At 43.7% G+C, this 26,367-nt stretch overlaps 2 protein-coding genes and 1 non-coding gene across 7 annotated transcripts in view; all 3 read right to left on the reverse strand.

Moving 5' to 3' along the window:
* The window catches only part of Supt16h (SPT16 homolog, facilitates chromatin remodeling subunit), a 34,551-nt gene extending 30,247 nt beyond the window's left edge, over positions 1 to 4,304 (reverse strand). Inside the window, exon 1 of the mRNA XM_057786435.1 lies at positions 4,120 to 4,304. Within this exon, the coding sequence (XP_057642418.1) occupies positions 4,120 to 4,185 (66 nt within the window). The 5' untranslated portion in view covers positions 4,186 to 4,304. The remainder of the gene's footprint in view (positions 1 to 4,119) is intronic.
* Positions 4,305 to 5,006: 702 nt separating this feature from the next.
* Positions 5,007 to 26,367, reverse strand: part of Chd8 (chromodomain helicase DNA binding protein 8) — a 75,897-nt gene continuing 54,536 nt past the window's right edge. For 4 of the 5 annotated variants that reach the window (XM_057785798.1, XM_057785797.1, XM_057785799.1 and 1 more), the window contains exons 16-38: positions 25,989 to 26,244; positions 24,594 to 24,804; positions 24,244 to 24,439; positions 22,911 to 23,078; positions 22,470 to 22,649; positions 22,221 to 22,331; positions 21,203 to 21,399; positions 20,775 to 20,974; positions 20,514 to 20,694; positions 20,349 to 20,438; positions 19,502 to 19,605; positions 18,139 to 18,268; positions 16,076 to 16,151; positions 15,387 to 15,441; positions 14,991 to 15,198; positions 12,745 to 12,953; positions 11,939 to 12,655; positions 11,589 to 11,740; positions 11,064 to 11,366; positions 9,290 to 9,403; positions 8,948 to 9,127; positions 8,472 to 8,588; positions 5,007 to 5,970 (exon numbers count right to left, since the gene is read on the reverse strand). In XM_057785798.1, coding sequence (XP_057641781.1) covers positions 5,413 to 5,970; positions 8,472 to 8,588; positions 8,948 to 9,127; positions 9,290 to 9,403; positions 11,064 to 11,366; positions 11,589 to 11,740; positions 11,939 to 12,655; positions 12,745 to 12,953; positions 14,991 to 15,198; positions 15,387 to 15,441; positions 16,076 to 16,151; positions 18,139 to 18,268; positions 19,502 to 19,605; positions 20,349 to 20,438; positions 20,514 to 20,694; positions 20,775 to 20,974; positions 21,203 to 21,399; positions 22,221 to 22,331; positions 22,470 to 22,649; positions 22,911 to 23,078; positions 24,244 to 24,439; positions 24,594 to 24,804; positions 25,989 to 26,244 — 4,713 coding nt within the window. In that variant the 3' untranslated portion in view covers positions 5,007 to 5,412. The remainder of the gene's footprint in view (positions 5,971 to 8,471; positions 8,589 to 8,947; positions 9,128 to 9,289; positions 9,404 to 11,063; positions 11,367 to 11,588; positions 11,741 to 11,938; positions 12,656 to 12,744; positions 12,954 to 14,990; positions 15,199 to 15,386; positions 15,442 to 16,075; positions 16,152 to 18,138; positions 18,269 to 19,501; positions 19,606 to 20,348; positions 20,439 to 20,513; positions 20,695 to 20,774; positions 20,975 to 21,202; positions 21,400 to 22,220; positions 22,332 to 22,469; positions 22,650 to 22,910; positions 23,079 to 24,243; positions 24,440 to 24,593; positions 24,805 to 25,988; positions 26,245 to 26,367) is intronic. The other variant, XM_057785800.1, reaches the window with a different exon arrangement.
* On the reverse strand, positions 17,478 to 17,587 carry LOC130885402 (small nucleolar RNA U6-53/MBII-28). The gene has a single exon (XR_009058164.1). It is a non-coding gene; the product is annotated as a small nucleolar RNA U6-53/MBII-28 (small nucleolar RNA).

A 26,367-nucleotide genomic window follows, 5' to 3' on the forward strand; every position in this document is an offset into this window, starting at 1 on the left:
GAGATGAGACGTCTCTTTGGTTGTGTTGTACACTTTGTCACAATGCCAAAAGGGAAGGGACCAAATAGCAACAGATTAGAACCTCTGAAAACAGGAGCTCCCAAATGAGCCTTTCCTCGTTTTAAGTTTTCTCAGCGTGCTTTTTTTAAGAGTGGTAGAAAGTTATCTACCACAAAAAATAACACATTTTAAAGATATGAAAAGACTTGATAAATTTACATTCTATCTACCCATCTTTAAAAATGTTAGGATAAAATGTTCTCAAAACAAAAACAAACACCAGGGATTGGGGGCTGGAGAGATGGCTTGGTGATTATTGCACTTTCTGTGCCAAAATCACTCACAAAAACACGATGAACATCCCTAAGATCTGCTAGACTTTCTGTAAGAAATGGAGCAAGTACCAGCCCCACAAAGTGATACAGTACAAGAAGGCAAGGGTTCTCCTTATGCCCAGAGAAAGTGGCCTGATGACAGGGAATGGAGTGGCCATGGTGGGCAGACTAAGCTTATTTTCCACAAAAAAGCCAAAACTACAAAGAAGATTGTGCTGAGATTTGAGAGTACTGAGCCCAACTGTAGATCTAAGGGAATGTTGGCTAGTGATAGATGCAAGCATTTTGAACTGGGAGGAGACAAGAGAAAAGGGCCAAGCGATCCCCTTCTAAGCTGATCTTGTTATGAAGACAACAAAATCATAAGCTTTTATTTACCCCTCCTGCCAAAAAGAACACTTGCTGCTTTTGCAGTGAACCCAGGTTTGGTTCCTAGAACCCACATGGTAGCTTACAACTGTCTGCAACTCTAGTTCCAGGACATCTGACATCTCTTTCTGGCACCCATGGAGACTGCATGCATACTGTGGGCACATCCAGACAGACAGACATGTATGCAAAACACCCATAAACACAAACATCATGACAGAACAAAGACTAACGAAGGAGTAGCGGTAGCCGAGCACTGTGACATCCTATGATTCCCAGAACCCTGGAGGGTGAGGTACATGGATCTCTGAGACAGGGTTTCTCTGTGTAGCCCTGGCTGTCCTGAAACTCAGAGATCCACTTGTCTCTGCCTCCCGAGTGCCGGGATTAATTTGTGCCATCACCTCCAGGCTGATTTATTGTTTTCTTATCCTGCCAGGCCACAGACCCTAACAGAAAACAAATACGGAAAAAATGGAGATTTTTTTTCAGTGCTTTGCTGAAAGTAATACAAGAACTCTCTACATCCCACTCCCCTGCAAAAAAATCTTCTCAAACCATGAAAATAGCTGACTACTCTCAGAGGAAATCCAGAAAAAGAAAAAGACAGCAAAAGCCAGAACGCAGCGCAGACGATCTGATACTACAGCGAGACGTCCCCTCTGTAGTAGACTTTCTTTCTTTTGGGGTCACAGCTACCCATTACCTCAGCACAACGGCTGGCAAGTGACTACATACATGAACAAAACAGCTACAATTCTGGAACTTTATGTAATTCTTCAAGAAAAAAAATGCAGGTGGGTGGAGCTAAAGCTCATTCATAGGATGTTCTGATAATTCTCAAATTATTAGTGGGTGCTTGACCAGTAACCCTTATTCCTCAAAACAGCTACAAATCCAGGAAGGATTTTTGTTCCCCTCTACCCCATAAGTAGTATAGATCACGTTAATGATTAAAAACAATCACAAAGAATAGGCTTAAAATCTTTGAGTAGGTACCCAATAAACAGAAAAGCCACAGGACAAACCTGTAGCCCAATTCATGACCTATCATTACCACCTGACACTTCCTAAAGCAAAAACAAGACAGGTACTGCAAATATATTTTATTCTTAGCAGCTCTAATGTTGAAAATAGAAAAGGTAAGACTGGACTAGATTCAAATGTCTTAAGAATTATGAGAAATGGGCTGGTGAGATTGCTCAGTAGATAAAGATGCTTGCTGTGCAAGCCTAACAAATTGAGTTGGATTCCCAGAACCCAAATAAAGGTGGATAAAGAGAAACAATTCTACAGAGTTATCCTCTGACCTCTAACTACATGTAAGCAGTGGCACCCATACCTGTACACTTTTTTTTTTTTTTTTTGATTTTTCGAGACAGGGTTTCTCCGTAGTTTTTGGTTCCTATCCCGGAACTACCTCTTGTAGACCAGGCTGGCCTCGAACTCACAGAGATCCGCCTGCCTCTGCCTCCCGAGTGCTGGCTGGGATTAAAGGCGTGCGCTACCACCGCCCGGCTTTTTTCTTTTTAAATAATAAAAGAGTAGTAAGGTCTCCTATTTGTTTAATTAAAAAACATCATGGTGTTGAGAGTCCAACTTAGGACCCCACACATTAGGCAAGCATTCTCTGCCATTCAACTATACCCTAATCTTTGGCAGAACTGATTGTTTTGATCTCAGAATCAGCCTTCTATATTCATGAGTTCAACTGTAGATTTAACTTACTTCGGACTGAAAGTATCTGAGAGAAAAAAAGAATCATATATACTCTGAACATCAGTTCAGAAGATTATTCTCTGGACAAATGCCATATTCACATCACTGACATTGTAGCAGGTACTCTGATGACTTTGTGCATAAACCGTATGTACATAACTCACCACTTAAAGACTTATGCTCCATGCTTGTGATGACTTTCAGATGAAGGCTTAATGTTAGGCATTTCAATTAAAAAAATGTGAGATGCTGTACTTGAGTTAGGACATGTTACGAAAAGCATAATTAAGAAACATGTTATTTATAACAGACTTAAAATGAAATACCTTAATGAATTCTAAGACTACAGAAACCACCAATAGTGTATCCCCCCCCCAGGGGGGGCTGGGGAGGCGCTCAGTGGTTAAGAGCACTGGTTGCTCTTCCAAAGGACTAGAGTTCAAACGTACCCACACAATAGCAAAGAACTGTCTGTAACTTCAGTTCCAGGGCACCGACGCCCTCTTCTGACTTTTTCAGGCAATGCATGCACGGGGTGCACAAGCATACAGGAAGGCAAAACACCCATATGCATAAAAAACAAACTTAAAAAAGTGTATTATCTCAGGATTGATGGTGGAAACAAGGGCTTCTGATTATCCGCGTAGCATACCAGGACGCAACGACCATTAGAAAATATCAGAGAACAGGGGTAGGGAAGCTGAATGGTGCTTGCTATGAAGTGCGAAGTGGTAGGATTAATCTTCAGTACCAAAAGAAACTTTTTGTTCAAATATAATTTTAGTAATGAGACAGAGAATGCTTTACTTTCAGTATGCAATGCATCTTGCTTAAAAGATAAGACAGGCATTTTTTTCAGATAAGAGGCAGGTAACAACCAACTTCAGTAGATGATAAATTTTATTTACTTGGCGACTAGTTGACTGCTAAGCACAGGCTGGCCTGAAACTGGTGATTTTCCTGCTTCAGCCTCCAAAATCCTGGAATTATGGGCATAAGATTAGACTGTAGAGATCAATCAGTAAGATAGTAGACAACGCTAAAACCAGAGTTGATATTTTTATCAGGACATTTTCGGGTTCTTTTTATCGGTTGTATTTTCCCTCACTCAAAAGGTCTCAGAGTCCAGACCTATGTTAGACCGTTCAGACAGCATCACAATAGGCAATCAATAAAACATTTGTTAAGTTAATAAGTTATTAACAAAAAAAAATAAGTTCTTAATTCTGAGCGATTATTAAACAGGAAAACTGCCCCATCTTTGATAAAGCCCTGGAACTTCCACGGCCCTTTCCTGAACACGTGCCCCGGGTACGCTGCCGACACGGGAACCAGGTCTGAGGCATCCCACCAGTTTTATTCTTATTTCCCGGCGCGGGTCTATTACCCACGCCGGGCCTAAGGTGAAGCAGTGGAGCGCGGGAGCACTATTTCTCAACTCCAGCAGAGGCCCACAGGCGGAGAGCGCCAAGAGCTGCATACATCCTTCGCGCCCCTCCTTCCCGCAGACGGTAATTCTGGCGGGACCGGGGCGGGCCGGGGCGGCTGCGGGGCGGGCCAGGCGCGTGTGGACCCCGCAGGCGCGGCGCGGTGAGCGGGACGCTGCCGGGCGGGCGGGAGCAGGCGGAGGGGAAAAGGGCGCCGGGAAGCGGGCTATTATGGGATGTGGGGCTCCCGGGGACGCTGGGCTCCTTACCCGCCAGTTACTGTACAGTCTCTTAACTCGCCGGTAGTACGCGTCTTTGTCCAGAGTCACAGCCATAGCCCCGGACGCCGCTTCCCGTCGGGCTCCGAGAATCACGCGAGGTCCCAGCTCCGCCACCCGCGCTCGGCCCGGAATCCCGCACTCTCGGTGACCCGGAAGTACCGACCGCACGATACCTCCTTCCGCTTCCGGGTCCCGATAGCGTCGAAGCTCTGTGGGGCGGAAGGGGAACAGAGAGAAAGCCGCCAAAGTGGACAAGTCAACGGGACGCACGGTGCGGAGCCGGCTCGCGGGGCCTGCAGCGCCTCCCCGCCGTCATCACGTGACCCGAACACCGGGCGGAGGTGGGAGGGGAGCAGAAAGAGCGGGACCCGCGTGCGACCGGGCAGCTTCCTTTAATAAATTGACTGGTAGAATGGAAGGAAACAAATGGATTGAGGGGCTCCGAACTCTAGGTTTTGCCAGTCCCCTGGAGATCCAAGTTATGACAAGTACCCTTTCTGTCAGCCTGTACCTTTGCTGTACCGCATAAAAAGCAACACCATTCTCTGGCTTTCCCCAAGCATGGTTTCAGTTACTCAAAAAAAAAAAAAAAAAAAAAAAAAAAAAAAGTGATTCTTGAAATTCATCCTTGTCTATAAACAATGGGGCCCAACTCAAAACATTTACCTCCTTACCTTGGCTCATTTCCCTAGCTTTAGCAAGCCGACAATCCACGATTTTATATATATATACCTTCAGAGGAATACAAATGATTTTTCTACTCGTGGTATAACTACTGAACTGTTGGAGAGTGATGTTTAAGTTATTCAGCATGCTTAAAAATAGTACTTATATTGTGTTTGAGCAAACAGAACATGAAAAGAATGGAAAAGGATTAACTTAAATTTATTAATGCCAAGGGGAAGGAAGGTAACAGTTCCTGACCCTCCAGCTGTATCCACAGTTTGGCCAGGAACAGGCTCTGCCAGAGGCTAGGGCCAGCGCTACATAGTCTGTGGTTAATGGAGGTGTCTGAGGAGGGGCGAGCACACCAGCTGCTCTAGGCTCCTTTGCTTCCCCAGAAATGAGGAAGTGGTCATTTATTATTTTTTAGGAGTTCCCCTGCCCACCCAATCCTCTCAAAATCGGGAGCAATCGGGTACAAGTTTTTTTTTTCTTTTCCTTTTCACCTCCTAAGTCTTGGGTTTCCCCATATTGTTCCCTGCCCCTCCCACATTTCCAAAGTCCAAGGGCCAGAGGAAGAGAATCCAGCAGCCATCCAGCAGTGAGGATGCTGGGGCTTCAGTCATCAGCATCATCACTGGAGTCTGAGTTGGCTGGCATCATAGGATCATCGATGAGTGAGAAGTCCCTTTCTGAGCTCTCATAGCCCTGAGATAAATCATCATCCTCTTCCTCCTCTTCCTCATCGTCCTCATGTTGCAGTGTTGGTAACCGCAAGGCAGTACCAGAGGTGGTGGTAGCTGGTGAAGAAGGGTAGCCAGTGGTTCTCAAGCCTGGATGGTGATGGTGGTGGTGGGGGTGGGGATGGTGGTGGTGGTGATGAAGCATGGTGCTGGAGTCTACATGAGGGGACGCTGCTGCACCACCCATCACAAACGGCATAAACGGCAGAGCTGCAGAATTGGTGCTGCTGGGACCGAGAGATGACACGGGCTGTAGGTTACCACTGCTGTGCTGAAAGGTGCTGTGCAGAGACAGGGGCCCGGCGCTTCCACCCTGCATCAGAGCCATCATCTTAGAAAGGTCTGGTCGTGTCCTGCGGACACGCTTCTTGCTGTTCTCTGGTGCAATAGGCCCTGGCAAAACCCGGTTGAATGCAGTTTCTGCATAGTGTCCCTGTGTGGGCGGAACAAGAGAAGACAGTAAAATGATGGGGGTTAAGTCAGGCAGTGGTGGTGCACACCTTAAATCCCAGCACTTGGGAGGAAGAGGCAGGTGGATCTCTGTGAGTTCAAGTCCAGCCTGGTCTACAGAGTTCCAGGACACCTGGGTCCACATAGAGAAACCCGGTTTTGGGAAAAAAAAAAAAAAAAAAAAAAAAAAAGTGGAAGAGGGGGGCAGGGGAAGACAGGACTCAACCCAGAAACCTAGCTCAGAAATGATTGCCCAACAGTCAAATTTGGCCAGACTGGTGGTAATGGGGGAAGGAAATGCTGTACTTAACTGGCTGAAGCATTCTGATATTGAAGGTGAAATCAGTATTTGACCAAGTTTTTCTCCCCTTCATATAACATCATACTTTCATCGCAGGGAACCATTTCACAAATGCTTTTCCTTAGCTAGCAAGGGGTCTGAGTGAGACAGTGCATAGAGAAATGTCCTGAGCGTAGAGGGCCAGCAGCTTCCTGACGTGATCTTACATGCAGCACAATGACACGGACATTAACAGTTGTCCTGCATCATCACACAGGGGCAGGGCAGCCTAAGACATCTAGCTTGGAATACAGCTATTTTTAAGCCAGCTTGGACTACTGAGTGAGAATTTATCTCAAAACAAACAAAGGGGAAGAAGACAAAAAGCACACGCAAATAAATCTCTACAAAAAAATAAATCTTACCTCGGCCTAATTTTAAATTCCTGCCCTAGATATTTTAATTTGGTTATACTCAATAAGGCTAGAACCTACTACCCTTGGACTTTGTTTTGCTACTGTCCCAAGCACCACATGGGATGAACTACATTAAGCACATACATTAGGTACCTGAGCCTCTGGATATTTCAAGGCTTAAAATTCAAACTTAACAGTTGACATAGAACACACCCTTTTAAGCCGGAAAAGTGAACATTTGACACATGATTACAATAATGCCTAGACTCCTGCAGGTCTCAGGAATAATGTAGCTGCCAGTTTTAGACTAAGAGGTAAGAACTGTGGAACTAAGAATTGCACCTGGCAAGGAGACATGTCTACAGTCCCAGCTATTGAGGAGATAGTGGGAGGAGGATCACTGTGGCCTAGGAGTTTGGAGATAGCCTGAGGACAATTTTATGGAGTTGGTCTCTCCTTCCACTGTGATCTGTGCTCTGAGGATTGAACAGGTTATCAGGCTAGCTTAGCGGGAAGCACTTTTACCAGCAGCCCGAAGTGCTGATAGATTAAACTGAATGTACACGATCAAATCTAAACATTATATTTGAAAATTACTATAATAATATATGTATCATAAACTATAGTATATATCATACTACACACAGCAATATATAACATATAGAACTGTACACGGGGACACTAAGAGAGGCTTACATAATCTAATCTACATGGGAAGTAGAAAGTAGAAAAAGACAAGATCTCCTGAGTAAACTGGGAGCTTGGGGAGGATTGAAGAGGGAGGGGAGAAGCAGGGAGGGGAGCAGAGAAAAATGTAGAGCTCAATAAAAAAATTAAAAAAAAAACTGTACACGCAATGTATAGTATAATTATTATATATTATACACACATATATACAATATAGATTAAGGTAAGCATGATAAGGAGGAACTTACAGAGTTATATTTTGGTAGGAAAAAGAAAAGATGCGCAATTAATCTACCAAATGGTCTATAAGTTTGGTATGAAATAGTCTCATTGATTAAAATTGGTATTAATTTGAAAAATCTGCTTTGGGGTCTGGAGAGAGCACTGGCTGTTCCAGGACTTTGACCAGATCCTCAGCATTCACACAGCAACTCACAGTGGTCGGCAACTCCAGTCCCAGGGAACCTGACCCCCTTCTGACCTTTGAGGGCATCAGACATGTACGCGACGCACAGACATACATGAAGACAAGCAGTCATAAAATGTGGTTTCTTGTGCTATTTCTATTACTGACATATTATTAATGATTCTCAATCTTCTGAGTGTTAAGAAACCCCATAACTATTTTTCTTAGTAGCAACTACTCAAGCCAATTAATTCTATATTAAGGTAGTGGGTCTAATCTAAACACCCCCCCCCCCCCGTATTTTTTTTTTTTTTGGAGACAGGGTTTCACTATGTGGCTCTGCCTGGTCTAGAACTCTATGTAGATCAGGGTGAACCCAAACTCAAGAGATTCACCTGCCTCTGCCTCTCAAATGCTGGAATTAAAGGTATACACCACTATTCTGAGCTTAAAACACCCAACTATTAAAGAGGTAAAGGACTTGAAAAAAATTCCTTAGTTATGTGGAAGACAAGGATGAGCCTTGATGCTTCCTTTAACACCAAAAGTACTACAGCTGAAAACACCAATAAATAAAGCTTCTCTGTTGAACTCAGGGTAACTTTACTCAAACCATACAGAAGGAAAGGAAGTGTCAGCGACCATGGAATCTCTAGGACATGTCAGGAAGCAGGAGCAAAGTGCTACGCTCTCACCTTTTTCCCATTTCTAGAGTTGGCAGGCTGTATTGGTTCCATTCCCAAACAGTTCAAGTCTGTTTTATTATTTTTTTTACATCTCTGCCACTTCTGTTTTCTACGTTCCTCCATATACTGCAATAGAAAAGAACTGATTACCCTAGAGGAGTGTCTGTTTGACAATAAACCTGTAGTTTACAACTCAAAATCAGACGCCATGGAAACTACCACTAGAGGGTTCTGGCCCCCAGACTGGGGGTGGGGAGGGTGTCTGTGTAATCATTTGACAGGAACACTTAGTAAGGGATTAGTTTTAAGAAGTCCCTGGATATTACAGTGTTTTGAATCTCAGAATAATTCTAGGAAATAACACTGGATGTTCCTATTCTTAGTTTGCAGATGCAGAAACTGGTATAAAATATGGCATGATTTCTTGGTCTCATACACCTAAATACCAAGAGACTTTAGATCTAGCTAGATGGAACTCCACTCACCGCTAGAAATCGGGGATCAACAGCAAATTCTGGATGACCCTGTAACCACATCTCCAGTTCCGCCCGGCGAGGGGCCTCCTCACCCACCAGCAAAGTACCATCCACCTTATTGATGACAGGGATCCGGGTCTCCAAGTTCAGATCGAGGTGATTAGGCTCCTCCATGCACTCCACCTCCAGCTGCAAACCCAGAATCCACCCCCATGAGCACATACTCTGTGGAGTGAGTGGGGAGGGAAGGGAATCGGGGCTAATGGGACCTCAGTCCCAAATGCCATCAATTACTAATGATCTAGTCACAAGGTAGTTTTTTCACGAGGCAACTGGTTCCCTACTGCTCACCTCCACCAGCTTTTTCCTGCTCCCCTTCTTCTTATGGAATAGTGGGTGTCCGTCTCCCATCACACCGTTAGCCATCAGTCTGTGCTTCTGGAATGTTAGCTTCAGCCCTTCTTCCTATGGAGACAAGCACCCACCCGAGAGATCACATCGATGTTTTTATAATAAACTGTGACTAATGGCTATCCTATGGTTCAATGATGACCAAAGAATAGAAATCAGATACACAACGAAACCCTTTCCTTAGACTTCCTATCTTCAACTAATAGCCCCCATGCAGTTTTTGTTCTATTTTTTAAAAATTACTTTTTTAGACTTTATTTATTTATTTTTGGTTTTTCGAGACAGGGTTTCTCTGTGGCTTTGGAGCCTGTCCTGGAACTAGCTCTGTAGACCAGGCTGGTCTCGAACTCACAGAGATCCACCTGCCTCTGCCTCCCGAGTACTGGGATTAAAGGCGTGCGCCATCATCGCCCAGCTTTTTTTAGACTTTAGATTATATTAACATCATTTCCCTCTTCCCTTTCCTCCCTCCAAACTCTCCTGTAAACTTTTCCTTATTCTCCTTCAAATTCATGGCCTCATTTTTCACTAATTGTTGTTTCTCAGGGCTGACATTTGGCATTGGATGCCCGGTCACTGTGCACCTGGTGGTGAGACCTACAATGTCTCCATTCGCAGCCATCTTTAGTTGTCTGTAGTTCTTTCGTCTGGAGGCGGGGCCTTGAGAGCACCCCCCTCTCATGGCAGCATGTCTATTTGCTGTCACCCTCAATTGGCTCATGTTTGCGAGACATTATGGTGTAGCTTCTTTCTCTTTTTTGTTTTAATCTGAGACAGGGTCTCTGTATCAGTGGTGCTCCACCTTGCTAATGCTGTGATCTCTTAACAAGTTCCTCACATTGTGCTGACCCCCAACCATAAAATTATTTTCATTGGTACTTCAAAACTATAATTTTGCTACCGTCATGAATCATAATGTAAATATCTGTGTATTCCATTGGTCTTAGGTGATCCCTGTGAAAGAGCCATTCAACCCCTTAAAGAGGCCATGACCCACAGTTTAAGAACCACTGCTTTCTTCAAGCTTACTATGTAGACCAGGCTGATCTTGAACTCACAGACATCCTCTTGCCTCTCTTTTACATGAAATTAAAGGTGCATATCACCATGCCCAGCTAGCTGTAGCTTCAGTAGTCCCTAGGAGACACAGTCTCAGGGAAAGGCCTCATGGCTCTTAAAACTGGCTCAGCTCCTACGTTGCAGATCTGTCAGTTGGGTTTGGCTCTGTGCTCCTCCTACCCCCAGCTGATCACAACAGCTAATTTAAGTTTTAAAACACCGAGGAATTGTTGTCTAGTATCAGCATAGCAGGTCATTATGGGTAAAATCCTACTGTTCTTATTACATACTAATTTAATACACTTTTTTTCTCTTTCAGTAAGGTTCATAAGGCTAGGTAACCAGGAAAAATAGAAATCTTCATATATAAGATAAAAAACAATTTTAGTAAGAATAATTTCTTTTTTAATTAAACAACCTAGGATATCTTTTAATTTCATTTTCAGGAGGCTCATCCTTTCTTTATGAAAAGATTTTTCCCTAAGTTTACTCTGATTTTTACAGTGTTTACCACCTTTTTTTTTTTTTGAGACGGTGGTTTCACTATGTAGGATGGTCTACACATGTACTCCACTTGCCCTACCTCCCAAGTGCTATATTCTAGTAATTAAGTTGTACGTCCTCCCCTACTTCTCAACGCCTATGCTGAGCTTACATCTTTGATCTGAACTGTAAACTCCTTCTCATCCATGCCTCGGCGAAGTTTGGTAAACTGGGCTGCCGCTGTGGTGACTGCAGATGCTTCCTCCTCTACCATGGAAGCCGCACTACTACTTCGTGGGGTGGGGACCGGCGAGTCCCCATATTCTCCTGGGGTCAAAGAGGGGCTGTCTAATAAATGATTGCCTGGCCCCAAAATTCCTCCTGTTGTCATTTCCTGACTCCGGCGGACAGAAGGCCATTTTCCTGAGAGTACAGCCTGGCAGACGAGGTCAATGCGGTTTATCAGAACACGATCCTGAATGACAGAAAAAAATAATACTTTAAGAGTCTGAATAGTATCAACCCTCATCTTCACAGTTACGCCACTGTTATACCAGGTACAATGAAAAGACAGGAAGTAATACTATCACATCCTTAAATAAGCTATAGCATTTCATAGAAACATAGGCAATGCTAAACAAAGGAGAAACCAAAGGAGCAACACCATCTCCTGCGTGTGTAGATAGGAGAATGGTACCTTGGGCCATTCAGAGGCTCTTTGTCTTTCCTGCAGCAGCAGCAGCTCAGGGGTCATCTGTTCTCCATCTTCATTTGGAAATCCATCTTGGGACATAGTGAGGGACAGAAGGCTCTCTTCATCATAGAGCTTCGGACGGGACCGGTCAGCAGCTAGAGATCACACACAGCATGTGTGAGCAAAGATGACTGTGTTAAATTGGAATGGTACTATGTGAACTAGGCCCAACAAATAATAGATGTACTATGACATTTTATCAAGTAAAAACTGAACTCTCTCAAGAGGATGCATTTTAAAAGGGAAGGAGCAGAGGGTAGGAAGGGGGCCTACAGTCTGTTCCATGCACTCACTTAACTTCTCTTCCTTTTCGTCCTCACTCTCGTCAGTGCTGGAGCTGGAGCTGGATGAGGATGAAGAAGAGGAGGACGATGGTGACAACTTGCTCAAGTCCAGCTCAGAGTCTGAATCCTCCTCATCCTCCAGTTTGACTGGTGGAATACTCCGGGGCAAAGGGGCTGTATCCGAAGAGGCTACGCGCATTTCATAGTCTTGTGGGGCGAGTCGGCTCCTAGCCACCACCTCATTTTCTAGCTTTAAAGTCAGACTCTCCAGACTGGGGACCTGGACAGCAGTCTCCTCAGGTGACTTTTCCACAGGAGCGTCTGGGCGCAGGGGTGACGGTGAGGCAGTGCGTGAGGGACACTGCTGGTGCAGCAGCGGAGTAGAGCATCGCGACAGGGACGCAGCTGATGCTCCTGCCTGATGGTTCTGCATATAATTCATCCGGGCAGCCAGGAAAGAGAAGTCTGGGTCCTGCATGATGTTGCAGTCTGTTTGGCTCACTCCATGGCGGGCTGCCCCTCGTAGAAGCTCCCCATCGTGACGGACAGGTTCCCACCATTTGGGCAATTCAAGACCTGGAGGCTGACACAATGCCAGCCGATCTTCTAAAAGGGGGTGGCATAAAACTTGTTCCCGTAAGCGCCGAAGCAATTCAATACGGTAGAGGGTCCGCGAGGCTCTCTCTTCAGTAATGGGCTCAATGAACAGATTAGGGTCTGGGGGTTCTGCAAGAGACAAAGGTGAAAAAAGAAGTTAGCCAAAGGCTGATCTGTTAGCAACACAGCCCCGTTTACCACGGACTCTACAATCTCACCATCGCCAGCAGCTGGAGGAAGGCGGCACACTTGTCGACACATGGCCACAAAGCCATGGAAGTACTTGGTAAGGCTTTCATCTGTTTTCTTGTCCAGTCGAGCAAAAGTGCGGAAGCGATCCCAGTGGAACTGCATGTTGTCAGGGTCGTATTCTACGCCAAAGGAAGACACTACTCGGTAGAAATCGGTTTGCTCACGCCTTGTCCACCTAAGGAAGGAAGAGTTAAACGATTGATCAGAACACAGGAAAACCGATTATTATGTAGGCTGATTTAGAACACTAGAAAATACAAAAATTAAGTCTGAAACTAACAAAGCCCAGAAGAGGTAATGAGAGGAACTAAGTGACATATAGAATTATCAAGTGAAGGGGAAGATGATTTAGGCAAACACACAGTGAGATGAAGTGGAGGCCAACCACTGGGAATGCACAACGGTCCTTTCGTTATCATGCCTCCGCCCATCTCTTTCTCACTCAGTCCCTTTGTTTACAACTATACTAAAACCTTTCCATAATGAATTCCAGTTCATTAATAAAATAAAGAAAAAAGGTGAATTCAAGGCCAGCTTGGTCTACAAGAGCTAGTTCTAGATAAGTGCCAAGGCTTCAGAGAAACTGTGCCTTGAAAAACCAATAAAGAAAGAAGTAAGGGAAGAAGGGAAGGAAGGGCTGGGGAGACGGCTTAGTGGTTAAGAGTACTGACTCTTTCACAGAGGTTTGGTTCCCAGAACTCATTTGGCGGCTAACAACAATCCATTACTCTAGTTCCAGAGTATCTGCCACCCTTGCTGACCTTGCTGGGCACCAGGCACACATGTCACACATACATGCAGGCAAAACAATCATTCCTACAAGCATAATGAAATTTTAAAAATGCTTTTTCCTGGGCATGATGGTAAAACTTTTAATCCCAGCAGTCAGGAGGCAGAGGCAGGCAGACCTCTGTGAGTTCAAAGTCAGCCTGGTCTACCTGTTAAGTTCCAGGCCAGCTGGGGCCACACTGCCACAGAAGAAAAAAAAAAGTAAAGAGGGGCGAGATGGCTCAGTGGTTAAGAGTGCTTGCTTTTCTTGCAGAGGACCAGAGTTCAATTCCCAGCATGTGCATGGAGTGGCTCACTGCTGCCAGAAACTCCTGCTTCTAATGTCCTCTTCTGGTTTCCGTGGAAAGCTATAAACAAGTGGCATTCACTCACACAGACACATACACACAGATACTTAAAAAAGCTCTTAAGGTCCAAATGAGGAGCAGAAGGAGGGAGAACATGAGCAAGGAAATCAGGACCACGAGGCGTGCACCCACCCACTGTGACAGTGGAACTGATCTATTGGGAGCTCTCCAAGGCCAGCTGGACTGGGACTGAATAAGCATGGGTTGAAACTGGACTCTCTGAACATGGCGGACAATGAAGGCTGATGAGAAGCCAAGGACAATGGCACTAGGTTTCGATCCTAATACATGAACTGGCTTTGTGGGAGCTTAGCCTGTTTTGATGCTCACCTTCCTGGGCCTGGATGGAAGTGGGAGGACCTTGGTCTTCCTGTAGGGCAGGGAATTTGGACTGCTCTTCAGTATCGAGAGGGAGGGGGAATGGACTGGGGGGAGGAGAAGAGGAGTGGGGATGGGGGAGGGGAGTGGGGGGAGGGGGCAATGTGTGGGAGGAGGGGAGGGAAATGGGAAACGGGGAGCAGTTGGAAATTTTAATTAAAAAAGAATAAAAAAAAAAAGAAAAAAAAAAATAAAAACAATAAAAAAGAGTCTTAAGCCGGGCGGTGGTGGCGCACGCCTTTAATCCCAGCACTTGGGAGGCAGAGGCAGGTGAATCTCTGTGAGTTCGAGACCAGCCTGGTCTACAAGAGCTAGTTCCAGGACAGGCTCCAAAGCCACAGAGAAACCCTGTCTCGAAAAACAAACAAACAAACAAACAAAACAACAACAACAAAAGAGTCTTAAAGAGCAAGTACACAGGACATCTTCCTATCATTTTGGTAAACCTAAGTGAATTGGTTTTCTTTTAAAATATCAGTAGAAGGGATTTTAGAGCCCAAGACTCTGCACATGGAAAGAAGGGCTGTGCCACTGAGCTGTATCCCCAGCCCACAGCAAAACCCTAAGTACTAGTTCGAGAGGAAGGCAGAAAGGATGATCCATCTAGGGAATTCAAGTAAATCCTTCCTGCTTCTCAGAACAGGCCCACAGCTGACCACAAACTTAGAGCTCAGTCCAAACTCCTAGCTATGCTATACCGTTGTTGCTTTTCCCGCCTTGCAATTTCTTTGAGTTTAAAGGCTGCTTCACAACGTCGGCGTCTCCGGTCCCCACGCTCTGCGGCCTCCATCTTCATCTGTTCTCTCTTGTAGCTGCGCTGATAGGCTGTGACTAGGCGGCGGAGCCTGGCTGTTAGGGCAGAGCCCGGAGGCCAGAATACATGCCCTGGCTGCTGAGTCACCTGGGCTGTGGGAAACAAAGCAGAATGAATAGGGTGTACAGACAGAAGAGGAGAAATGGTACTGGAGAGGGAAATGATACTGGTGTTTCTACTCATGAAAAGGCAAAGCTTTTAGATGTCCCAGCATAAGACAGTAGTCAAAAATCCCCCAACCTAACCCTTACAAAAATAGGCTGTTTGATCTAGAATTTACCTTCTTCTCCATCAATGACTGAGATCTCCTCATCCATCATCATCAAGGGATCACCCTAGAGAAGGAGATCCACCCCACAGGATGGAGAGGGGAATGAAAGGGGAGAAGTTGGCACTCTGAAATCACTTTCTTGTGTATGTCCTTCTGGGGCACCAAGGGATAAGAAAAATTTCTAATGAAAGGAACTCTCACAAAAATTTGGAAGCAACCAAAGAAAAGAACAAGTAGAACCCAACAGTTAGTTCTTGATAATGGTGAGACTCCAGGAATGGGAATTTGTTGAATAACACCCATTAACGCCCAGTTTGCATCCCACTTCCTCTGAACCAGCTAACCCACGTCCTTCAGCACTGTCTCCCTGTCATCAGTTGCATTCTGTTACTCTGTTCTAAGACTGATGTTTATTATCTGTGTATGGGTGCTTTGCCCGCATGTGTGTGTGCACCATGCGTGTGCCTGCTGCCTGTGCAGACCAGGGTCCTCTAGAACAGTCGGTGCTCTTTAACCACTGAGCCACCTTGCGAGCACTTGTACTTTACATTCTTAAAAGTTTATTTACTTCCCACATACACAGATGCATTAGCATAATTAACACACTTCAAGTATAATTAGAATAATATACTTCAAGGTTCAGAGAGTGAGATAAGACCTACTAATAGATAGAAGCTACACTCTAAAGGAGTTCTCACCTCATCCTCTGGGTCCTTTGGGGGACCCTGCAGTGGCTTATATTCAGGATCTTCACAATCCTTATCGAAGTCAATCCTAGAATTATCCAGAAAGAAAGAAGAAAAGAGAACAATATATATGTTATCACTAGGAGATCTGACCAAACATACAAGCCAGCAAAGACTACTCTTTAATCTCATGCTTTCGGGAATGGGGGCCAGGATTCAAACTGTGCTTAGTTAAGAATCGCTCTGAGGGAATAAATAATTGTAATTTAACAAAGCACCTATCAAAATTTCCTGACTTGGAAAAACAAAACACTTTTATTCATTTTTTAGAATGGTTTTTATGTGTATGGGTGTTTTAAATATATGCACACCTGTACATTATGTGCGGTGTGCCAGGCGCACATGGGACTGGAGTTACATACGGTATTTAGACATCATTTGGGTACTGGAAACTGAACCTGGGTTCTCTGGAAGAGCAACTAGTATTCTTAAGTGATGAGCCACTTCTCCATCTCTGTAGTCCTAACTATTTGGGACAAAATCTTACTAAACTGTTGCTCAGGCTAGTCTTAAACTGACACACTCGAGCATCTTTCTGCTTCAAGCCTCCAGGCTACCTGCCACCATAGCTAGCAGTAAGCCAAATACTTTGATTCATACTCCCTTTTCTTCACTCTTTTGTTTAATCACTTCCCCCTCCGTCACAACTATTTACCATTAATTAATTTTGCATGGTTTGTGTTTTTTAAAGATTTATTTTATGTATATGTGTGAGTGCCTAAGCAATGTACATTTGTGTACTATGTGCCTGCCTGTTGTTGGGATGGATGTCGAATCCTTTAGAATGGAAGCTTCAGGGAATTGTGAGTAAATCTGCACCCCCCTGAGAGAGCTGGAAGTGCTCTTAAGTACTGAGCCACTGGTGTTGGCTTCACACAAGCTGCAGTCATCTGAGAGGAGGGAGTTCCACTTGAGGAAATGCCTCCTCAAGATTGGGCTGCGGGCAAGTCAGTAAGACATTCTTAAAATTAGTGATTGGTGGAGGAGGGCCCAGTCCACTGTGTGTTCCTGCTTTGTATGAGTTTCTGCCCTCACTGCTTTGATGATGAACTGTTCTATGGGACTGTGGCTGAAATAAACCCTTTCCTCCCTAAGTTGCTTTGGTCATGGTATTTCACACAGCAATAATAACACTAACTAAGATACCATCTCTCCAAACCACGTTCATATATTTTAAAATGTATTAATTTTCTCTACTTTGCTCTTGAGCAGAAGGGTGATAGAATGATTTGCAATAAATACATTTCTTTTATTAGTACTTTACAAACCAAAGTGAAGATGTAGTCAGTCATCAATAGTCTTGCTCATTCAGAAATTTATAGAGAGCCCTTAACAAAACCCATCCTTGCAACATGTCCCTCAGGTCTCCATGTGAGAAGTTTTGTTAAACTCACTGGCACCCAAACCAGGGCAACACTGCCCTACTTGGTGACTCAGTATTAGCATGGCAGCTCATCATCAGGACATGTCCCTAGATGTTTCAGATACCATGGGAAATGACTAAAACTGTCTAAAGCTCTGCCACATCAGTAACTTATGAGAACTGACTGTCTAATATTTTCCAATAGAATTAGTTTATCTTCCCAGTTTACTACAGCTATACTGTGATTATTGTGTAAGCCTTCTGGGAAGAACACTGATTTTCACTTGCAGTTACAACAATGTGTGATTAAGGCCAGTGTCTAGAGTCCAATCTGCTGGTCCGATTCTTTAGTAAGAACTTGTCACATATGAGTATAACCACCATCTCAAATCTCAGTGATGGGCTGAGTCTGGTGGTGCACGCCTTTAATCCCAGCACTCGGGAGGGAGAGGCAGGTGAATCTTTGAGTTTGAGGTGCGCCTGGTCTACAAAGCAAGTTCCAGGCCGTCAGGAAGACCTATGGAAGAACTCTATGAGACTCTGTCTCAAAACAAAAATAGAGTAAAACATTCATTCAGCCCAGGCTAGCGTTAGGTAGAATCAGCACAAGCAGCACTGAGCAGACCCAAGTGAAGGCACCATCAATGCTTACCCTTCCACCAGGTCAGAGAAATTATCTAACACTCTATGTTCCGCTGCAATAGCTTTGTCATCTGGCCTGCCAGCCTTTTCCAGGAAGCACAAGGCCGGGTCTGCCCTCATGGTGTTATATTTCTCATAGCCTAGAAGAACAAGGGACACAGATTGAAGAAATTCCAATGCCTGTACTTACTTTGTACACTGTTGGTGTCATCAGACTGTGGCTTTGGTCAGAATAACAAATATTAACTTGGATAGGTGTTAATACCACTGTGTTTATAACTTTTGTCGTTTTCATCTGGTTGACAATAATTTAATACATAACTCATCTTAAGGTGACTGGTCTATAGAGTCATTTAATAAGTTTTAGATTACTATTCTTAGTACAGAAATGAAGAAAATAGCTTAATAATTTATGATTCTTATCACACATTCTCAAATGAAGAACAAGAAACATACCTGAAAGTAAAGAGATTCCCAGTGAGTACTTATACTAAACTCTAAACTTCTGTGTCTTGCTAGAAAACCAAATGCCCATCTTTTAATTAATTAATTAATTAATTTATTTTTTAACTAGGATCTCCTTGTGTAGCCCTGGCCACCTGTGTCTGCACTCCAGTGCTGGGATCGAAGGGATGCACCACCTAATGTTTGGCTTGTTCACAACTTTTCTTAGCCCATTACATTTCTAAAAAACATGTAAATTAAGTAACTTTATTTTAGGAAGTAAACAGAAAGAGTATGTTTAAAAAATTCATTCCAGGGCTGGAGAGATGGCTCAGTGGTTAAGAGCATTGCCTGCTCTTCCAAAGGTCCTGAGTTCAATTCCCGGCAACCACATGGTGGCTCACAACCATCTGTAAAGAGGTCTGGCGCCCTCTTCTGGCCTTCAGGCATACAGACAGAATATTGCATACATAATAAATAAATACATACATAATAAATAAATAAATATTTAAAAAAAATTCATTCCAGTGCATCAAAGGATAAAGCTAATATTCACTGACTCTAATGCCTGGAATTTCTTATCAATTTTTGCCTGATAAGAAATTAGTACTCACTGCTACCTCAGACTACTAAACCTTTAGACAAGTGAGACATAAGAAAAGTCACTGAAATTAAGTATGGTTATTATTAACAGAACTTGACATATATTGCTTGCTTTGACTTGTAGAATCCTAATATAGATCCCACAATATACAGGGAGGTGAGAAGACAGAGAGGCTCCCTGCCTTTAACTATCTATCTGGAATTCCTTGAACATTTCATTATAGAACTAGTCTGCTACAGACAGACATTTCTGGTTATGAATTGCTCACCACAAGTACTTTGTGACACATCTTTAACAGAAAAGCAATACTGCAGAGGGTACCTACCATGCTTAAAGACACCAATGAGCAGGGACTTGTCAGCTTCACTGTCCCACCATGTTGTTGGAACTTCCAGCTGATCCACTACTGGGAACCATATGTCAATTTCACTAAATGTGAAGTCAGTAAAGCAATGTTAGAAATAGAAGTGATAATCCCTTGAAAGATTATTAAAGGTTGCTTGCTTTATTCATTAAATGATTATGCTTATGCCATATTTCTATGAACTTGTGCTAAATACAGGATTAAAGGCCTGATACAGAGATTTTTAATTATCTCTTATATTTTTGGTTGTGAGCCTAGCCTTTAACGGCTGGTATCTCAAAGACAGTATAGGAGGAAGTAAGCAAACCAGTCACTCCTGGAGCAAGGAAGGAAATAACATGAAAGAGTACATAAATACAAAGAGGCTGGCAAGGTGGCTCAGCAGGTGAAGGAGCTTGCTACCAAGCCTGACATCCTGAGTTCAATCCCTGGAACCCACACAGGAGAGAAACTATGCTGGCAATTTGTCTTCTGAGTGCCACAAGCATGTCATGGCATATCCCTTTCCTCTCCACAACACAAAACAACAGATGCTAGATAGATAGAAGGATGGATGGATAGATAGATAGGAGATAGATAAATAGACAGATGGGAGATAGATGATAGATAGATAGATAGATAGATAGATAGATAGATAGATAGATAGATAGATAGACAGACAGACAGACGATAGATGGATGGATGGATGGTTGGTTAGGAGATAGATGATTGATGGATGGATGGATGGATGGATGGATGGATGGATGGATGATGGACAGATGGACGGACGGACAGATATAGGAGTGAATGTTAAAGAAAGGGACTTTACCTTGCGATGGCACCCCCCAACACCTTCTCTGCTTGGTCTCCAATAACTTCTTGCCTCAGATAGTACAGCATCCTTACTCTCAACAGTACCCTAGAAGGCAGAAAGAGACACCTTAGCAACAATGTAGCAAGCCTTCATGAGGACTTATCTGAACAGCACTCTTACTTGTTACACTGATGTTTCAAGTGCTTCTTATAACTCTCATCTTGGAACAGAGTATCAGGGTTATATTTCCGGATCCAGTCTGCCTTATGAATGTCAAAAGTACTTTGTGACTTTACTTTTTTCCCCTTACGCCCACGTGGCACAGGGATAGACAGACCTGGGAAAGGGGAGACATCAAAGACTTGGATTGAGAAAAACCCTTACAACTGAAAAGGACTAAATACCTTGTAGAAAGACAAAAGAGTAGGAGTTGATAATTACCTGAATGATTCTGCAATTCTTTTGTCTTGCCATTTTCAGCAGGGCTAATCAAGTCCCAAATGAAGCTTTTGATATTCTCATCCCCACGGTAGTGCAGAAGACAGTACACAAGGATGGCACGGCATATTGTCTCCACATCTCTTTCAGTCATGCGTCGCTTAAAGCGTCCATGAGACAAAATATCTCGCCAACGTCCCCAACTAACAAAACAAGAAAGGCAACAACACATATTTTTGGAGAGATTCAAATTCAGTGATATTATCCTGGCTCCCAGAATTGCCATCGTCCTGAAAGTGGAAAACAGAAGCTCCCTCAAAGGTAGTGTTTCTACATGTTGCCTCTTGGATACATCCTCCCAGTCTGAGAGGCAACAGCGTCAGGAGTCAGTCAGCACAGGCGTCCTACTGCTCGGTAAGTTGCATTCTTACCCATATACCAGGAGATGCTTTTCCACCCGAAAGCAGTCAGTGCGCCCATAGGTGTGATGCCGGTCATGTCTTCGGGAACGTGGCCGCTCATCATCTTCACTTTCCAAATCAGAAAACTCAACCAGGTCATCATCTTTCAGAGTGCTGAAGTGTCGAGTCTGTTTCCGCACTCGAGGTGTGTCAATCACCAAGTTATTCTATATAGAGAGCGAGAGATATTGCTCTGGTCTGCTCACAAGCAAAGTCACTTATGAACTGACATAGTCTTGAATGTAAGTTACGAAAGTACTCAAGAGTTTAGGGCATGTAAAACCATCTACAAGGCTCAGGAAGGAAAAAGTGGTTGAAATAAAAATGGCCCCACAGAATCACAGATTTGAATGCTTGGTCACCAGGGAGTGCACTATTAGAAAGGATCAGAGCACAAGGCCTTGCTGCAGTAGTGTGGCCTTGTTGGAGGAAGTGTGTCACTTGAGGTGGGCTTTAGGGTTTCAAAAGCTCAAGCCAGGCCCCATGACTTTGTCTTCCTGCAGCCTTTGGATCTTATATGAAGGACTCTGAGCTACCATGTCTGCCTGTGTACCATCATATTTCCTGCCATGACGCTAACGGACTCAACCTCTGAAGTGTAAGCAAGCACCAATTAAATGCTTTGCTTTGTAAAGGTTGCCATGGTTGTGGTGTCTCTTCACAGCTAAAGAGCAATGATCAAGACAACATGTAAGTGTCTTTAGCGTGTATCCTTGGTAGAGAATGGTACTTTGTATATAATATTCTACCATAAGTTTTTTTTAATTTTTATTTTATTTTTTTATTTTCGAGACAGGGTTTCTCTGTAGCTTTTTTTTGGTTGAACTCATGACCTTTGGAAGAGCAGGCAGCGCTCTTAACCACTGAGCCATCTCTCCAGCCCCTTTACCATAAGTTTTAATTAGCATTAAAGAGTTGTAACTAATAAAGAATGAAAGTACTTTGCCTTCTACAATACAGCCCCCGCTCAAAGGAGGGGTAAGCTCACCTTGCTATTCAGCAGATCCATGTCTAGGTCTGCCTTTTTCGCCCATTTTTGCCAAAAGTTTGGATCATCCAAGGAAATATCTGTCCTATTTTCAGAAGCAACAAAGCTTGCCTAGGGAGAAATAAAGGCAGAATAAAGTTAATTACAATCTTTTATACACAAAGGGAAATTAGAAAGTATTTAAAAATCTTTAAATCCTGGAGATTGCTGTCTCCATCTCTGCCTGCCCACAGAGGATCTGCCACAGACCTTAGCAAAGGTGGACCCTTTCCCTTCAGACTCAATAGTGATGGTTGTGGTCCGCCTCAGTAAGATCTGGTCTATGTCCTCCTCACAGAACTTAGAGCCCTCATCATCTTCCTCCATTATGGCGGCATATGCGCCTTTCCTTAAGAGATCTTCAATCTCTTTTTTGGAGAACTGTTGAATCTGGGGGAAAAAAAAGACAAGGATAAAAATCTTAAAAAAAAAATAGTCGACATTTTATTCTACTTTAAAAAATGATCATCAATCCAATTCCTGGCGCTCTGCACTTGACCTCCAGAACCCACGTGATGGGGAAGGAGAACTGACTCCACAAAGTTCCTCCAAGTTCTATATGCATATAAACACACACAAGCATCCTCTAAAACAATTGCTTTTTATCTCCCTCTATTACTGGGACCCCCACAAAAGTATCTGCAGACTTACTCCAGTGATGTTGCCATCCCGACCACTCATGGACTGGAGCACAGCCTTATCCAATCCCAACTTGAGGCTAGCTTTATCAAACATCTCTCTCTCGTAGGAATTACGAGTGATGAGTCGGTAAACCTTCACAGCTTTGCTCTGTCCAATTCGATGACACCGTGCCTGGGCCTGGTTAAAAGAGCAAAGATGCTTATAATATTAAGTCTTAGTTCTTCACACTCATAAAGAGCCATGAAATCAACCCCAAACCAAAAACTTCATAAAGAAATTTCTGCTCCATCTTGTATAACAGGGGTCAGCAAACTAGTTTTTTTTTTTTTTTTTTTTTTTTTTTTGGTTTTTTGAGACAGGGTTTCTCTGTAGCTTTGGTGGTGCCCGTCCTGGAACTAGCTATTGTAGACCAGGCTGGCCTTGAACTCCCAGAGATCCGCCTGCCTCTGCCTCCCGAGTGCTGGGATTAAAGGCGTGCGCCACCACCGCCCGGCTCAGCAAACTAGTTTTGTTTCTTCCGTTTTCCTTTTCTTTTTTGGAGACACTGTCCTGACTCACAGAAACCCCCTGCCTCTGCCTGGAATTAAAGATGTGAGCCACCACATCCACCTCTGCAAACTAGTTTGTGTGCCTATCTCTCATGAAAAAGAATAATAAATGAAATCTGATTGAAACACAGACCCATTCACCTCCATGCCATCCGTTATTGGCTTTGTGCCACAGCAGCAGTTGAAACAGAAACTACAGCCTCCACAGCCTACATTCCGTATTAGATTCCCTACAGATGTTAGCTGACTAGACTACAGCCTACATTCCGTACAGATTCCCTACAGATGTTAGCTGACTAGACTACAGCCTACATTCAGTATAGATTCCCTACAGATGTTAGCTGACTACACACTACAACCTCCACAGCCTACATTCAGTATTAGATTCCCTACAGATGTTAGCTGACTACAGACTACAGCCTACATTCAGTATTAGATTCCCTACAGATGTTAGCTGACTCGTGACCAAGCTACCAGCTCTAGGTAAATGATTTCCTCTTCTTTGAAAAGGAGTCTTTCTAAGAGAACGTGATTTATTAAAAATCTCTTGGATTAGGCACATAGTTTGTTTCTTTGTTTTTGTTTTTTTCTAGACAAGGTTTCTCTGTAGCTTTGATGCTTGTCCTGGAACTTGCTCTTGTAGACCAGGCTGGCCTCAGACTCACAGAGATCCACCTGCCTCTGCCTCCTGAGTGCTGGGATTAAAAGCATGAGCCACCACTGCCTGGCTTACTATTATTATTATACTTTTGTTTTTTTTGGCACGTAGTTTTTAAGGAAATAATTTCCTTTACCTGCAGGTCATTCTGTGGATTCCAGTCTGAATCAAAGATAATACAAGTATCAGCAGCTGTAAGATTAATACCAAGTCCACCAGCACGAGTGCACAGCAAAAAGACAAAGCGGTCTGAGTCAGGTTTGCTAAAGCGGTCAATAGCAGCCTGTCGAAGGTTGCCTCTAACTCGCCCATCAATCCGTTCATATAAGTACCTGGTAAGGATGGGTGGATATCAAGAGGGGAAAAGTGGTTAAGCAGAGAAGCCAAGGTCCTGCATGTGCCAAGCAGACATTCTACCACTGCACAACAACTATCCTTGAAACTTTATGAAGACATAGAGACATTTTATCATGACTCATTTCTTACCTCCTCTGGATTAGATAATCCTCTAGGATATCTAGACAGCGTACCATCTGGGAAAAGATCAGAACTTTATGGCCCCCAGCTTTAAGCTTTGGAAGTAACTTGTCAATAAGAACCAACTTGCCAGCTGACCGAACCATGGCCTGCAAGTGGAAATCTTGAGGTATAATATGGCAAGCTTCCCGAAACTCCATCAGGATTTTTTCTTCTGCACCTACAAATAAAATAGTCAAAGTTGAAGTCGTGAATAAGTGAAAACATACAAAGTCTTATTTAACATAACAGCTTGAGATAAATAAGCAAAATAAAAAGCAGTATGATCTTTGACCCTTCTTCCCTCCGTTAGCGCGCACCACACACACAGACACGCATGCACACACAGATACACACAGACACACACGCACACACAGACACACACACGCAGACATGCGCATACACAAAGACACACACACGCAGACATGCGCATACACACAGACACACACGCAGACATGCGCATACACACAGACACACACACGCACAGACATGCGCATACACACAGACACACACACGCAGACATGCGCATACACACAGACACACACACGCAGACATGCGCATACACACAGACACACACACGTAGACATGCGCATACACACAGACACACATATGCGCACACACACACAGGTTCTGCTCTACCGTTCTGTCACAGTCTATTGGGCAGAGGCTCTCAAAGTGAACAACACAGAGAACTAGGCTTGTAGCTGACACACCCACAATCCCCGTGGCATTTAAGTTACAGGTGTGTGGTAACTTAAATTGTACAAATTGGTATATGGGTACAGGGAATGCAAATTCACGTCCTCATGCTTATGCAGCAAATGCATTAATAGTAGCATTTCTCACAAAAAGTTCCAAACTTTTATATCCAAGCTAATTTTCTATTCTGCTATATAAAACATGTTAATTAAGACAGGTCTTTCATAGACAATGACTAAACTGGAACATACCTACTATTATTAACATACAATCACCTCCCCATGAAAATATTCATTATGAAGTACCAGTAAGAACATTTATCCAGAACGCAGAATAACCTGAGTCCTTACTCATGAAATTCTACATAAAAAATCCTATTTAATTTGGGAAATTTTTTGTAAAACCAAGGAAATAGAAATAATCAGAATGGTCAGCAAGATTGCTCAAAAGATAAAGGTGCTTGCCTCGCAAGCCTGGCTACCCGAGTGTGATCCCAATAGCCCACATGGAGGTGGAAGGAGAGAAGATTCCAGTGTTGCCTTCTGACCTCTGCATGTGTGCTGCTGCACTCAAGTCCCAGCCCCCATCACAACAGACACCACACACACACACACACACACACACACACACACACACACACACACACCCGCACTGTCCAGGACTCACCATTGATGAGGTACGGGTGGTTACAGCACTTGCGTAACTCCATCATCGTGTTCAGCAGGTTAGGCATGTTGGTGTGACCTGCTCCTTTGGAAAGGAAGGAGAAATTCTTCTCTAAAATGGCTCGGTAGTACTTCTTCTGGATGTTGGTGAGCTCTACTTCAATGATAGTTTCCTGTTTGGGAGCCAAATTTTTCTCCACATCCTCTTTGAGTCTTCTCAGCATCATTGGCTTAAGAATGGCCTGTAGTTTCTGAACCTGTGGTTCGTTATAAAGAGACAAAGAAACCACCAACATTACATTGTATCAGAAGGGAAAAGAAACAAATATCACATTACATCATAAAGAAAAGAGAAACCAATAGGATCACATTACAATATG

The sequence above is a fragment of the Chionomys nivalis genome, chromosome 12, assembly GCF_950005125.1.
Source record: "Chionomys nivalis chromosome 12, mChiNiv1.1, whole genome shotgun sequence".
NCBI lineage: Eukaryota > Metazoa > Chordata > Mammalia > Rodentia > Cricetidae > Chionomys > Chionomys nivalis.